Source organism: Giraffa tippelskirchi, chromosome 6, assembly GCF_054371585.1.
Source record: "Giraffa tippelskirchi isolate mGirTip1 chromosome 6, T2T-mGirTip1v1.2.pri, whole genome shotgun sequence".
Lineage (NCBI taxonomy): Eukaryota > Metazoa > Chordata > Mammalia > Artiodactyla > Giraffidae > Giraffa > Giraffa tippelskirchi.
The window spans coordinates 87,324,387-87,338,055 of NC_137280.1; the positions used below are offsets into that span (position 1 = coordinate 87,324,387).

General features: G+C 39.3%; 1 protein-coding gene across 1 annotated transcript; it reads right to left on the reverse strand.

Annotated features, from left to right (window-relative positions):
* Positions 1-4,425: 4,425 nt before the first annotated feature.
* Positions 4,426-5,394, reverse strand: LOC145508917 (olfactory receptor 7A17-like). Its single transcript, XM_081496684.1, has one exon. It carries the CDS (start codon positions 5,392-5,394, stop codon positions 4,426-4,428), a length of 969 nt encoding a protein of 322 aa, XP_081352810.1.
* Positions 5,395-13,669: the final 8,275 nt, after the last annotated feature.

The window sequence follows — 13,669 nt, forward strand, 5'->3', positions numbered from 1 at the left end:
ACAGTGTCAGACTTTATTTTTTTGGGCTCCCAAATCACTGCTGATGGTGATTGCAGCCATGAAATTAAAAGATGCTTACTCCTTGGAAGGAAGGTTATGGCCAACCTAGATAGCATATTTAAAAGCAGAGACATTACTTTGCCAACAAAAGTCCGTCTAGTCAAGGCTATGGTTTTTCCAGTGGTCATGTATGGATGTGAGAGTTGGACGGTGAAGAAAGCTGAGGGCCGAAGAATTGATGCTTTTGAACTGTGGTGTTGGAGAAGACTCTTGAGAGTCCCTTGGACTGCAAGGAGATCCAATCAATCCATCCTAAAAGAGATCAATCCTGGATGTTCATTGGAAGTTCTGATGTTGAAGCTGAAACTCCAATACTTTGGCCACCTCATGCGAAGGGTTGACTCATTGGAAAAGACCCTAATGCTGGGTAGGATTGGGGGCGGAAGGAGAAGGGGACGACAGAGGATGAGATGGTTGGATGGCATAACCGACTCGATGGACATGGGTTTGGGTGGACTCCGGGAGTTGGTGATGGACAGGGAGGCCTGGCATGCTGCAATTCATGGGGTCACAGAGAGTCGGACACGACTGAGCGACTGAACTGAACTGAACTTGGATTACCCATATTGCTATAAGCAATGGCAATGATTCTCTAAATGTGGAGGAGAGAAGAGGAAGAACTGGAGTCAGAGAGAGATCTGAAGATGCTGTAATGCTAGCCTTGAGGATGGAAGAGGGACTATAACACAAGGGATGCAGATGCCCCTAGAAAGTCATCTAGGAAGGTAATACCCTCTTCCTTCTTCCCTGGAGTGTCCAGATGGGTCTCAGTTTTAGCAGACATATTTTATTCAGCCCAACGTAAGGAATATCAGTGGCTGATTTTTAATTTTTTAAAGCAATTAGTGTAATATATTATTGAGTTTAAGCTTCTCAATTCAGTCATTTAGTTTTCCCTGGATAAAGATTGTGTGTGTGTGTGTGTGTGTGTGTGTGTTTGTGTTGGAACCCCACCTAATTTGAAGAAGAAAACTAGAGGCAATTTGGAATATTTACCTTATTTGCTGGTTCATTGAATTTCTCATTGCATTAATATAAATGTGGTTATATTTTGAAGACTTATGATAAGAAAAGTAGTTCATATCAAAAGTAATGTCTCACATTCCATTTTAAATATTTTGTCTGAATTTCTACATTCCTCAAATTCCATGTTAATAAATCAGCAGACGAATGGATAAGGAAGCTGTGGTACATATACACAATGGAATATTACTCAGCCATTAAAAAAAATACATTTGAATCGGTTCTACTGAGATGGATGAAACTGGAGCCCATTATACAGAGTGAAGTAAGCCAGAAAGAAAAACAACAATACAGTATACTAATGCATATATATGGAATTTGAAAGATGGTAACGATAACCCTATATGCGAGACAGAATAAGAGACACAGATGCATGGAACAATTTTATGGACTCTGAGGGAGAAGGTGAGGGTGGGACGTTCTGGGAGAATAGCATTGAAACATGTATATTATCATATGTGAAACAGAACACCATTCCATGTTCGATGCATGAGACAAGGGCTCAGGGCCGGGGCAATGGGATGATCCAGAAGGATGGGAGGGGGAGGGAGGTGGGTGGGGGGTCCAGGAGGGGGAACACATGTAAACCCATGGCTGATTCATGTCAATGTATGGCAAAAACTATTGCAATGTTGTGAAGTGATTGGCCCCCAACTAAAATAAATAAATTTATAAAAAAAAAAAAGACATTCATTATTTTCATGCCTTTACCCTTTAATTTTCTGTAAAGATTATTCTCAACATAACAGATGAGACTATCTCTGTGTCTGTGTGTGTGTGTTTAAAATAAAATATATACAAATAATGCACACACATAAACATACACCTCTTACCCTGAAATGTATTCTTTGGACTATACAAATATTCTTGCAGTTTTCTCATAGCATCCCTCAGAAAATAGGTTTATTTTTTCTGTATCACCTTCAGAAGTAAAGAAAGAGGAACTTTGGGGATTACATTTATAACAATTACATGTTGTTCTTGTTTAGTTGCTAAAGTTGCGTCTGACTCTTTTGCGACATTATGGACTGTAGATGGCCAGGTTCCTCTCTCCATGGGATTTCCCAGATAAGAATGCTGGAGTGGGATGCCATTTCCTTCTCCAAGGGATCTTTCTGACCCAGAGATCAAACCCTCATCTCTTGCATTGGCAGGCAGATTCTTTACTGCTGAGACACCAGGGAAGGTTAACCATTACATAACATAGCAGACAAACTTATTGTATACCTTCTTGGATTACACATAAATGGAACCAGGCAATATAAACTCTAAATTTTTATGGCTTTTAAAATTCTTCAATTCACATACTTTAATGGACACAGTTTATTGTTTTCAATTATGCTTTAACAAATTTATTAGAATTTTAAATTCTAGTGTGCACACCAGGGTAGGCAATAAAGCACAGACAGGTGAGTCACACCTAACAGGGCAAGAGACATCTCTTCCAACTGGGAGAAAGCAAAGTTTTACATGTGGCTATTATAGTAGTCAAATTAAATTAAAGCAATTCACATTTAATAAACTCTTTTCACCTGAAAATTGGAAGATTAGCCTACATATATAAAAGGAATAAAATATTATTAGTTGGTTCAAGAAGAGCAGTAAGGCCACACACAACATTACAGATGATCTTTAGAAACATGCAAGAGAGATTCAGGCCTGACTACAGACTCATGAACCTGGAGGGCTAGAAGCCGTGGAGAGATCAGAGCAACTCCCCACTGTACCACTTCATTTGACAATGAAGAGATTTTACTAACAATTTTATTTCAGGAAAGTTTGTATGTAACAACACCTGACACAATAATCTAATTAAGCAGAACTGAGGACAATTGTAATAATCTGATTCTACTAATTCTAGACTTTTGTTCTGATATTTGAAAGGTAGCATTCATAATTACTTTATTATTCAAGTTCATTTCATATAGCTGTATGAAAAAATGACTCCACTGCAGTCAGCCCCTTTGAGGTCATGTGGACAGGTTGGAAGGATGTGAATGTTAGCACAGCACCTATGACCCTGAATCACATTTCTGAACAGGAACCCAAGCTTTCTAGTGTGTCATCCTTTGATTTTTAGGATGACATCTAATGGATGATACTGCTATTGTACATTTTCTGCCTCTATATTGTTTGTGACAAAATTATGACTATTGGATATATTTCATTTGGAGAAGTGAAAAGATAAAGATTTTCTGGAAGCACTGGAAATTTTCAAACAGATATAAGAAAGCAATTTAATAATAAAAACAAAAAGCTAAACATAGCACTAGTCCTTCAGTTCAATGAACACACCTTACAAATAGACAGCGATGGTGCATATTTGAAAGAATACATTAACTCTCTGAAAAAGAAATGTGCTATGTAGTAATAATTATGTGATCTAATACCTTGCTTCATCATACTTAAGATCAATTCTACTCTAAAACCACATTATATCCATCTATTCTCTCATATTTGTGTTTCCATGTAGATTATGCTTGGAGAGATGCACTTTATTATCCATGATTTCCAGTGTCTATGGTAGACACAGTGGACACAAGCTGTATAGAAGAATAAGATCCTAATGAGTATAAAAGTACCTTATATTAGTGAAAACAACCAGTATGTTAAAGTTTGGATTATCAGGAGCAAAAATTACACTGCATGTGTGCCTGCGTGCTCAATCATGTCTAACTCTTTGCAACCCCATGGACTGTAACCTACCAGGCTGCTCTGTCCGTGTAATTTCCCAGGCAAGAATACTGGAGTAGGTTGCTATTTCATTTTTAAGGGGATCTTTCCAACCCAGGGATCAAAACTGAGTCTGCTGCATTGGCAGGCAGATTCTTTACCACTGTGCCACCTGGGAAGCCTGGCAATTACCATAATGATATGCAAAGAATGACGTTCAGAAAAAGGATAAAACAGTGGTCTCAGATTTTCTTCTTTAAGAACCTTATATAAATAGCTGTGGTTGCCAAGAGGAGTTTTTATCTTCCCCACAGGAGTAGCATAAATCATGACAATTCATTTAGACAAATAAAATGAAAAATGCTCAGTATGATATACTGCATATGAGAAGAAATTATTCTTAAATGATCCATGTTCTTGAGATGAATGGAAATTTCCAAATACTTCACATCCAATATTGGGATTACAATTGGTAGAGGGGGGAAATCAACAAGGAAAAAAAAACTTGACATTTCATAGATATCACAAAACTTAAGAATGAGTTACAAAAATTGTAGAGAAAAGTTAGTAACAAAATATAAAATCCAAGAAAAATAGAAGAGACATTTTCTATCTCCATAAGCCTGACCAAATGAGGACAACAATGGGCTCAGGCTTTGAGCTCTGCTGTCATGGGTATTTCTTAAGCCCTAGGAAAATACGACCTTTTATACTTAACTTTCCAAAGGACATTTTCAAACCTCTCTTTAAGTCTTTATTTCTCAGACTGTAGATGAAGGGGTTCAGCATGGGTGTGACCACAGTGTACATCACCGAGGCTCTTGCATTAGAGTGTAAACTGTGAATAGAAGCAGAGCTAAGGTACACGCCTAAGCCTGTGCAATAAAATAAGGAAACAACTGAGAGGTGAGATGCACAGGTGGAAAATGCTTTATACTTCCCCTGAGCAGATGAGATTTCACTTATGGAGGAAACTATCCTAGAGTAAGAGTAAAGGATACACATGAGGGAACTACCAGCCAGCAGCACAGCTCCAGAGTACATCACCACATTGTTGAGAAAGGTGTCAGAACTTGCAAGTTGGATCATCTGATTGAGTTCACAGAAAAAGTGAGGGATTTCTAAGACTGTACAGAAGGACAGTTGCAACACCATCAAGCTTTCTAACAAGGAATGCAGGACACTTATGATCCAGGACACCAGAACTAGCAGTCCATAGAGCCAGGGATTCATGATAACCATGTAGTACAGGGGGTGACAGATGGCCACATATCGGTCATAAGCCATCATGGTCAGGAGAAAGACATCCAGTCCAGAAAAAAGTAAGAAAAAGTACATCTGGATGATGCAGCCTTCATAGGTTATGACTTTATTCTGGGTTTGGATGTTCCACAGCATCTTTGGGATGGTGGTGGAGATGAAGCAGATGTCTACAAGGGACAAGTTGGAGAGGAATAAGTACATGGGGGTGTGGAGGTGGGAGTCTGAGCTGACAGCCAGGATTATAAGCAGGTTTCCAAACACAGTGATCAGGTACATGAAGAGAAAAAGTCCAAATATGAGGGGTTGAAATTCTGATTCCTCTGAAAATCCCATAAGAAGAAATTCATTATTTCCTGTTAGGTTCCTTGGTGCCATGTGGTGAAGGCGACTGTGAGAAAGGGGGGAAATAAAATGACCAATTTTCACAAAAATGGGCATTGCCACATTACTGAAATGCTACCATTTATATTTCACCATAAAGAAATTGGCAGAATGTGGTCTACTGGATAAGGGAATGGCAAACCATTTCAGTATACTTGCCTAGAGAACCCCATGAACAGTATGAAAAGGCAAAAAGGTAGAACACTGAAAGATGAACTCTCCAGGTCGGTAGGTGCCCAATATGTTACTGGAGATCAGTGGAGAAATAAATCCAGAAAGAAAGAAGGGATGGAGCCAAAGCAAAAACAACATCCAGTTGTGGATGGGACTGGTGATAGAAGCAAGGTTCGATGCCGTAAAGAGCAATATTACATAGGGACCTGGAATGTTAGGTCCATGAATCAAGGCAAATTGAAAGTGGTCAAACAAGAGATGGCAAGAGTGAACATTGAAATTCTAGGAATCAGCAATCAAGATGGACTGGAATGGGTGAATTTTACTCAGATGACCATTATATCTACTACTGTGGGCAGGAATCCCTTAGAAGAAATGGAAGCGCCATCATAGTGAACAAAAGAGTCCGAAATGCAGTACTTGGATGCAACCTCAAAAACGACAGAGTGAACTCGGTTTGTTTCCAAGGCAAACCATTCAATATCACAGTAATCCAAGTCAATACCCCGACCAGTAATGCTGAAGAGGTTGAACGTGAACGCTACTATGAAGACCTACAAGACCTTTTAGAAATAACACCCAAAAAAGATGTCCTTTTCATTATTGGGGACTAGAATGCAAAAGTAGGAAGTCAAGAAACACCTAGTGTAACAGGAAAATTTGGCCTTGGAGTACAGAATGAAGCAGGGCAAAGGCTAATAGAGTTTTGCTAAGAGCACGCGCTGGTCATAGCAAACACCCTCTTCCAACAACACAAGAGAAGACTCTACACATGGACATCACCAGATGGTCAACACCGAAATCAGATTGATTATATCATTTGCAGCCAAATATGGAGAAGCTCTATACAGTCAGCAAAAACAAGACCGGGAGCGGACTGTGGTTCAGGTCATGAACTCCTTATTGCCAAATTCAGACTTAAATTGAAAAAGTGGGGAAAACCACTAGACCATTCATGTATGACCTAAATCAAATCCCTTATGATTATACAGTGGAAGTGAGAAATAGATTTAAGGGACTAGATCTGATAGACAGAGTGCCTGATGAGCTATGGACGGAGGTTTGTGACATTGTACAGGAGACAGGGATCATCACCATCCCCAAGAAAAAGAAATGCAAAAAAGCAAAATGGCTGTCTGAGGAGGCCTTACAAATAGCTGTGAAAAGAAGAGAGGTAAAAAGCAAAGGAGAAGAGGAAAGATATTCCCATTTGAATGCAGAGCTCCAAAGAATAGCAAGGAGAGAAAAGAAAGCCTTCCTCAGTGATCAATGCAGAGAAATAGAGGAAAACAACAGAATGGGAAAGACTAGAGATCTCTTCAAGAAAATTAGAGATACCAAGGGAATATTTCATGCAAAGATGGGCTCAATAAAGGACAGAAATGGTATGGACCTAACAGAAGCAGAAGATATTAAGAAGAGGTGGCAAGAATACATAGAAGAAATGTCCAAAAAAGATCTTCATGTCCCAGATAATCACGATGATGTGGTCACTCACCTAGAGCCAGACATCCTGGAATGCGAAGTCAAGTGCGCCTTAGGAAGCATCACTACGAACAAAGCTAGTGGAGGTGATGGAATTCCAGTTGAGCTATTTCAAATCCTGAAAGATGATGCTGTGAAAGTGCTGCATTCAATATGCCAGCAAATTTTGAAAAATCAGCAGTGGCCACAGGACTGGAAAAGAACAGTTTTCATCTCAATCCCAAAGAAAGGCTATGCCAAAGAATGTGCAACCTACCACATAATTGCACTCATTTCACACGCTAGTAAAGTAATGCTCAAAATTCTCCAAGCCAGGCTTCAGCAATACGTGAACAGTGAACTTTCAGATGTTCAAGCTAGTTTTAGAAAAAGGCAGAGGAACCAGGGATCAAATTGTCAATATCCGCTGGATCATCGAAAAAGCAAGAGAGTTCCAGAAAAACATCTATTTCTGCTTTATTGACTATGCCAAAAGCCTTTGACTGTGTGGATCACAATAAACTGTGGAAAATTCTGAAAGAGATGGGAATACCAAACCACCTGACCTGCCTCTTGAGAAATCTGTATGCAGGTCAGGAAGCAACAGTTAGAACTGGACATGGAACAACCGACTGGTTCCAAATAGGAAAAGGAGTGTGTCAAGGCTGTATATTGTCACCCTGCTTATTTAACTTATATGCAGAATACATCATGAGAAACGCTGGGCTGGAAGAAGCACAAGCTGGAATCAAGATTGCCGGGAGAAATATCAATAACCTCAGATATGCAAACAACACCACCCTTATGGCAGAAAGTGAAGAAGAACTAAAGAGCCTCTTGATGAAAGTGAGAGAGGAGAGTGAAAAAGTTGGCTTAAAACTCAACATTCAGAAAACTCAGATCATGGCATCTGGTCCCATCACTTCATGGGAAATAGATGGGGAAACAGTGTAAAAAGTGGCTGACTTTATTTTGGGGGGCTCCAAAATCACTGCTGATGGTGATTGCAGCCATGAAATTAAAAGACGCTTACTCCTTGGAGGGAAAGTTCTGACCAACCTAGACAGCATATTAAAAAGCAGAGACATTACTTTGTCAACAGAGGTCTGTATAGTCAAGGTATGGTTTTTCCAGTGGTCATGTATGGATGTCAGAGTTGGAATATAAAGAAAGCTGAGTGCAGATGAATTGATGCCTTTGAACTGTGGCGTTGGAGAAAACTCTTGAGAGTCCCTTGGACTGCAAGGTGATCCAACCAGTCCATCCTAAAGAAAATCTGTCCTGGGTGTTCATTGGAAGGATTGATGTTGAAGCTGGAACTCCAATACTTTGGCCACCTGATGCGAAGAGCTGACTCATTTGAAAAGACCCTTATGCTGGGAAGGATTGAGGGCAGGAGGAGAAGGGGAAGACGGAGGATGAGATGGTTGGATGGCATCACCTACACAGTGGACATGGGTTTGGGTGGACTTCAGGAGTTGGTGATGGACAGGGAGGCCTGGCGTGCTGCAGTTCATGGTGTCACAAAGAGTCGGACATCACTGAGTGACTGGACTGAACTGTTAAAGAAATTACTTTCAATACTCTGTTCATGGACTTTATACACTTTAGGGAGCTTCCTGTATCATCTCTAATTAGCAAACTGGTTCCAGTTTTCCCCAGAAACACTATCAGAACTTTTTCGAAGATGTCAGATATTTTACAGTTTTAATGGGACATTCTTTCACATATTTGAGGATATAAATTGAATTGAGACAACGTACCAGGTACTATATATGCTATCTATGCAGGGAGCATACGGTGTTGTACAACAAAAGCTCCTAATGTCTGGTTATAGAAATAGAATATAAGAAAATAAAAGCTATATGGCATGTCACTTGTTACAGTTGTTATGAAGGAAGAGAAAGGAGTTAAGAGGAAGATGGGGAAGAGTGACATCTGTTGTATATATATGTTAATCAAGACCTGTAAACAAGGTGATAACTGGAAAGATCTCAAGGAAGAGAGAACCAGGGCCATGAGTACACCTGGAAGGTGTGCTTTTGGCAAGGGGACAGTGAGTGTGAAGGCCTAAGAAAAGTGCTTGTTTAAGATGTTTCAGTCCAAAAAGGAAGCCAGTCCTTTGAGGCAAATGAACAGGATGAAGAGTGAGGATAGATGGTGTCAGAAAATATTGAGGAACAAGGAGATCTCCATGCTGGGCTGAAACTTCAAGTTGTAAGAGCTCCCTTGCCCACGTTATGTATTTTAAACACTTTGTAATAATCAATGTTAATTTTAAAAAATAGATGAAACTAAAGTGAAGGGACATCCAAAACCAACTTATGAAAGATGCACATTTTTAAAAAATTTAGTAATATCAACTTTATCAATTTTGAAAGTGTCTTGGAAATAAAATAATATGACAGAAAATCTTTTAAAATGTTGGGAGGAAATGGTACCTAGGTTGTCATTTCCTCTTACACAGGAAAGTATGAACTCAAATACAAATATAGAAAATAAAGACGATCTTAAGCTAAATGCAAAAAGTCTTCCATATGTTGACTGAACATGATGCAACTTTTATAAGTAAATCTAATCACAATAGAATAAATTGAACAATGAGGAATAAGAGATGTGGAAAATAGTGGGAACACGTATAAAGCATGACTTATTAGCTCATAATATGCACAAGAGCATTCATTTTCATTTCTGTTTAAAGCAAGGATTTGCAAGTAAAAATATTTAAGTAAGAACTCTTAATTCCAGTTAAATCTTTAAAGTAATGATGGGAAGGAACATAAGGTGACACATATTTTACCACTGAGTATTTATAAATTATGGACATTCTGAACAAATTCTTCTATACATATGTGAAATAACTTAGTTGCAAACACCTGCTTCATGTTAACAATTCTAGTTCGAAGCAAAACAATTTTTAAAAAAAAGAATAAAAATATGTTGTACTCACTGTACAAAAGTAAAGGAATTGAATAGGAAAATCACTACTTTTTCAATGAAGAAAGTAACTGGCTAACTACACATGTATTCAGCCTTAGTGGAAATAAAATAATTGCAAATTAAATTCATTAACACACTCCTTCCCATAATACTCTTTTTATTTGAATACTGAGAGACATATTATTCTCATATATGTCTCATGAACTGTTGTTGCAAGATAATGTGTGGCAACATTGCCTGGTCTGTATATTTCTCATCAGTAGTCAAATATGCTCTATATTAAAAATAGTCCTTATGTCTCTATACATCCCAACACAGCTAATATGCTATTCTCTACTCCAATTAATCTCAAAGCTCCCTGGAACTAGGTTCTATTTTTAAGAAGTACTTTTCATGTCTCATTCCCTCTTCTAGATGGGCTTTTATGTCTACCATATAATGGTCAACATTGACCCTTGATTGTAGATTTCAATATGTCCTTCTATTTTGAGCATCATAAATTAATATAGTCATAACTAATCAAGCAAACAAACAACTACAGAAATCGTGGCTCTGGGTTAGTCTGCATTGGCTCTTAAGTGAACTCAGGTAAACATTCTTGCTTGCCATCCCTTTGACCATATCCTGCATTATTTCCTGGGCTCTTGGACTCACCTTAGAGACCCACCTTAGAGTCTCTAAGAGGAACATTTCAACATAAATATCGAAAATTCTGTTGGTTGGTTGATGATGGAGATAGACGCTCAGTTTCTAGACAAGACAGGAGGATGGAGTGAATCATTGATCCCCCAGCCAGAGTTATAACCCCACAAGCAACAACCATGCACCATGCAGCCCAAGGTTGCGCAGGTGGAGGGATGCAGCAGAGGAGATATTTACAGCTCCTCGTGTGTACTCATTAGGTATATTTCCCTCTTGTATCACTACCTCTAATAGCTGATTTCCCTGAGGGACAGTGGTCTGGACAGAGAGGAAAGTTTTCCTGCTCATTCTCTGTGTCTAGAAGACAATGTTACAAGCCAGATGAATTTAGTGTTTATTAATCCTTCCATGACCTCTCCTTTTTGCCTACGGGAATAAACTTTAAAGTTGCAGTGTGTGTGCTAAGTCACTTCAGTTGTGTCTAACCCTTTGTGACCCTATGGACTGTAGCACTTCATCCCAATTCTGAATTCAAATTTCTCCAGAATCTCAGTATGAGGATTCTGTCTTGATTAGGTCCCTAATGAAAGCACTGATACTGATAAGTCACCACTCCTGCTACCTCTAGAAAATGACTATTACCATCTTCAAAAAGTGGGATAATTTTGTTCCTTTAATACAAAACTTTGGACAGTACACAGCTTCAGTTCATAATTTTGCCAAAACATGTGAAAATTTAATACTTATAGCACAAGTTAAGACTGGTTGCTCAGTCCCTCATTAAAATATTTGTTAATCATAGAAGATATTTTTGGATCATAACACCATATAAGGATTATATAATAATTTAATTTTAGTAAAGACCATTCCGTGAGATGGTACTATTATGAAATCCATTTTTAGTTGTAGAAATGGACTTTATGGGAATTAGTGATGTCAGTTATACTCTGAGTAAGGCATGAGACCTTTATTGGAATCTTGTCAGGTAGTTTCCAGTTTTCAAACTCTGCACCAACCAGAAATGTCTTTGGTTTCGATAATATTTGGCCTTGTCTGAAGGGATTCTGCTAAACAACTGCAATGTCCAGGATGTATGCCTGTGTGTGTGTGTGTGTGTGTGTGTGTGTGTGTGTGTGTGTGTGTGTGAAGTCATTTCAATTGTGTCTGACTGTTTTTGATTCTATGGACTGTAGCCCTCAAGACTCCTTTGTCCATAAGATTCTCCAGGTAAAAACATTGGAGTGGGCTGCCATTTCCTCCTCCAGGGGATCTTCCCAACCCAGGGACTGAACCCACATCTTTTATGTTTCCAGGACAGTACCACACAAAAGTAATGACCCTGCTCCAAAATGTCAAGAGTGGAAAAATGAGTAAACCTTTCTAGACTAGCACTTTTCCTACTTCATTGTGCATATCAATCAACCTTTGCATGTATGCTAAGTCATTTCAGTCATGTCAGAATCTTTTCAACCCTAGAACCTATAGTCCACCAGACTCCTCTGTCCATGGGCTTCTCCAGGCAAGAATACTGGAGTCGGTTGCCATGCCCTACCTCCAGCAGATCTTCCCGATCTAGGAAATGAACCTTCACCTACTGCCGCTCCTGCATTCAAACAGATTCTTTACCACTGAGCCACCAGGGAAGCCCTCAATCAACCTGATGAGAGTTCAAATGCAGTTCCTGATTCTGTTCATCCCTGGTGAACCATGAGACTTTATTCTTCTAACAAGGTCCTGAGAGGCATTGATGAAGCAAGTACTGGACTGTGGCCACTCTGTGAGTAAGCCAGGCTGTGGTTATGGTTTACAGTCATGTGTACAGAGTTTTATCTTTTTCCACCAAAAATTATCTTTGCATGAAATTCTGAATGAACTTTTTGTTTGAAATATGTAATAAAAATTGTGTGGATTCATTCCACACTCTGTGATACTTTCTATGTATCTATGTACAATTCTTTTAAAGGCCCTTGAATCACACCAAATAATCTACTTGTGAAAAAATATGTATAGTATACATGATCAGTTCAGTTCAGTTCAGTCACTCAGTCGTGAACAACTCTTTGCGACCCCATGAACTGCAGCACACCAGGCCTCCCTGCCCAACACCAACTCCCTGAGTCTACCCAAACCCATGTCCATCGAGTCGGTGATGCCATCCAGCCATCTCATCCTCTGTCATCTGCTTGTCCTCCTGCCCTCAATCTTTCCCAGCATCAGGGTCTTATCCAGTGAATCAACTCTTTGCGTGAGGTGGCCAAAATACTGGAGTTTCAGCTACAACATCAGTCCTTCCAATGAACACCCAGGACTGATCTCCTTTAGGATGGACTGATTGGATCTCCTTGCAGTCCAAGGGACTCTCAAGAGTTTTCTCCAACACCACACTTCAAAAGAACCAATTCTTCAGTGCTCAGCTTTCTTCACAGTCCAACTCTCACATCCATACATGACTACTGGAAAAACCATAGCCTTGACTAGGCAGACCTTTGTTGACAAAGTAATGTCTCTACTTTTTAATATGCTATCTAGTTTGGTCATAACTTTCCTTCCAAGGAGTAAGCATCTTTTAATTTCATGGCTGCAATCACCATCAGCAGTGATTTTGGAGCCCAAAAAAATAAAGTCTGACACTGTTTCCACTGTTTCCCCATCTATTTCCCATGAAGTGATGGGACCAGATGCCATGCTCTGAGTTTTCTGAATGTTGAGCTTTAAACCAACGTTTTCGCTCTCCTCTCTCATTTTCATCAAGAGGCTCTTTAGTTCTTCTTCACTTTCTGCCATAAGGGTGGTGTCATCTGCATATCTGAGGTTATTGATATTTCTCCTGGCAATCTTGATTCCAGCTTGTGCTTCTTCCAGCCCAGCGTTTCTCATGATGTATTCTGCATATAAATTAAATAAGCAGGGTGACAATATACAGCCTTGACGTACTCCTTTTCCTATTTGGAACCAGTCGGTTGTTCCATATCCAGTTCTAACTGTTGCTTCCTGACCTGCATACAGGTTTCTCAAGAGGCAGGTCAAGTAGTTTGGTATTCCCATCTCT

Bases quoted from the DNA above. Each gene is read 5' to 3' on its own strand.
- LOC145508917 (XM_081496684.1), bottom strand. From the start codon at position 5,394: ATGGCACCAAGGAACCTAACAGGAAATAATGAATTTCTTCTTATGGGA.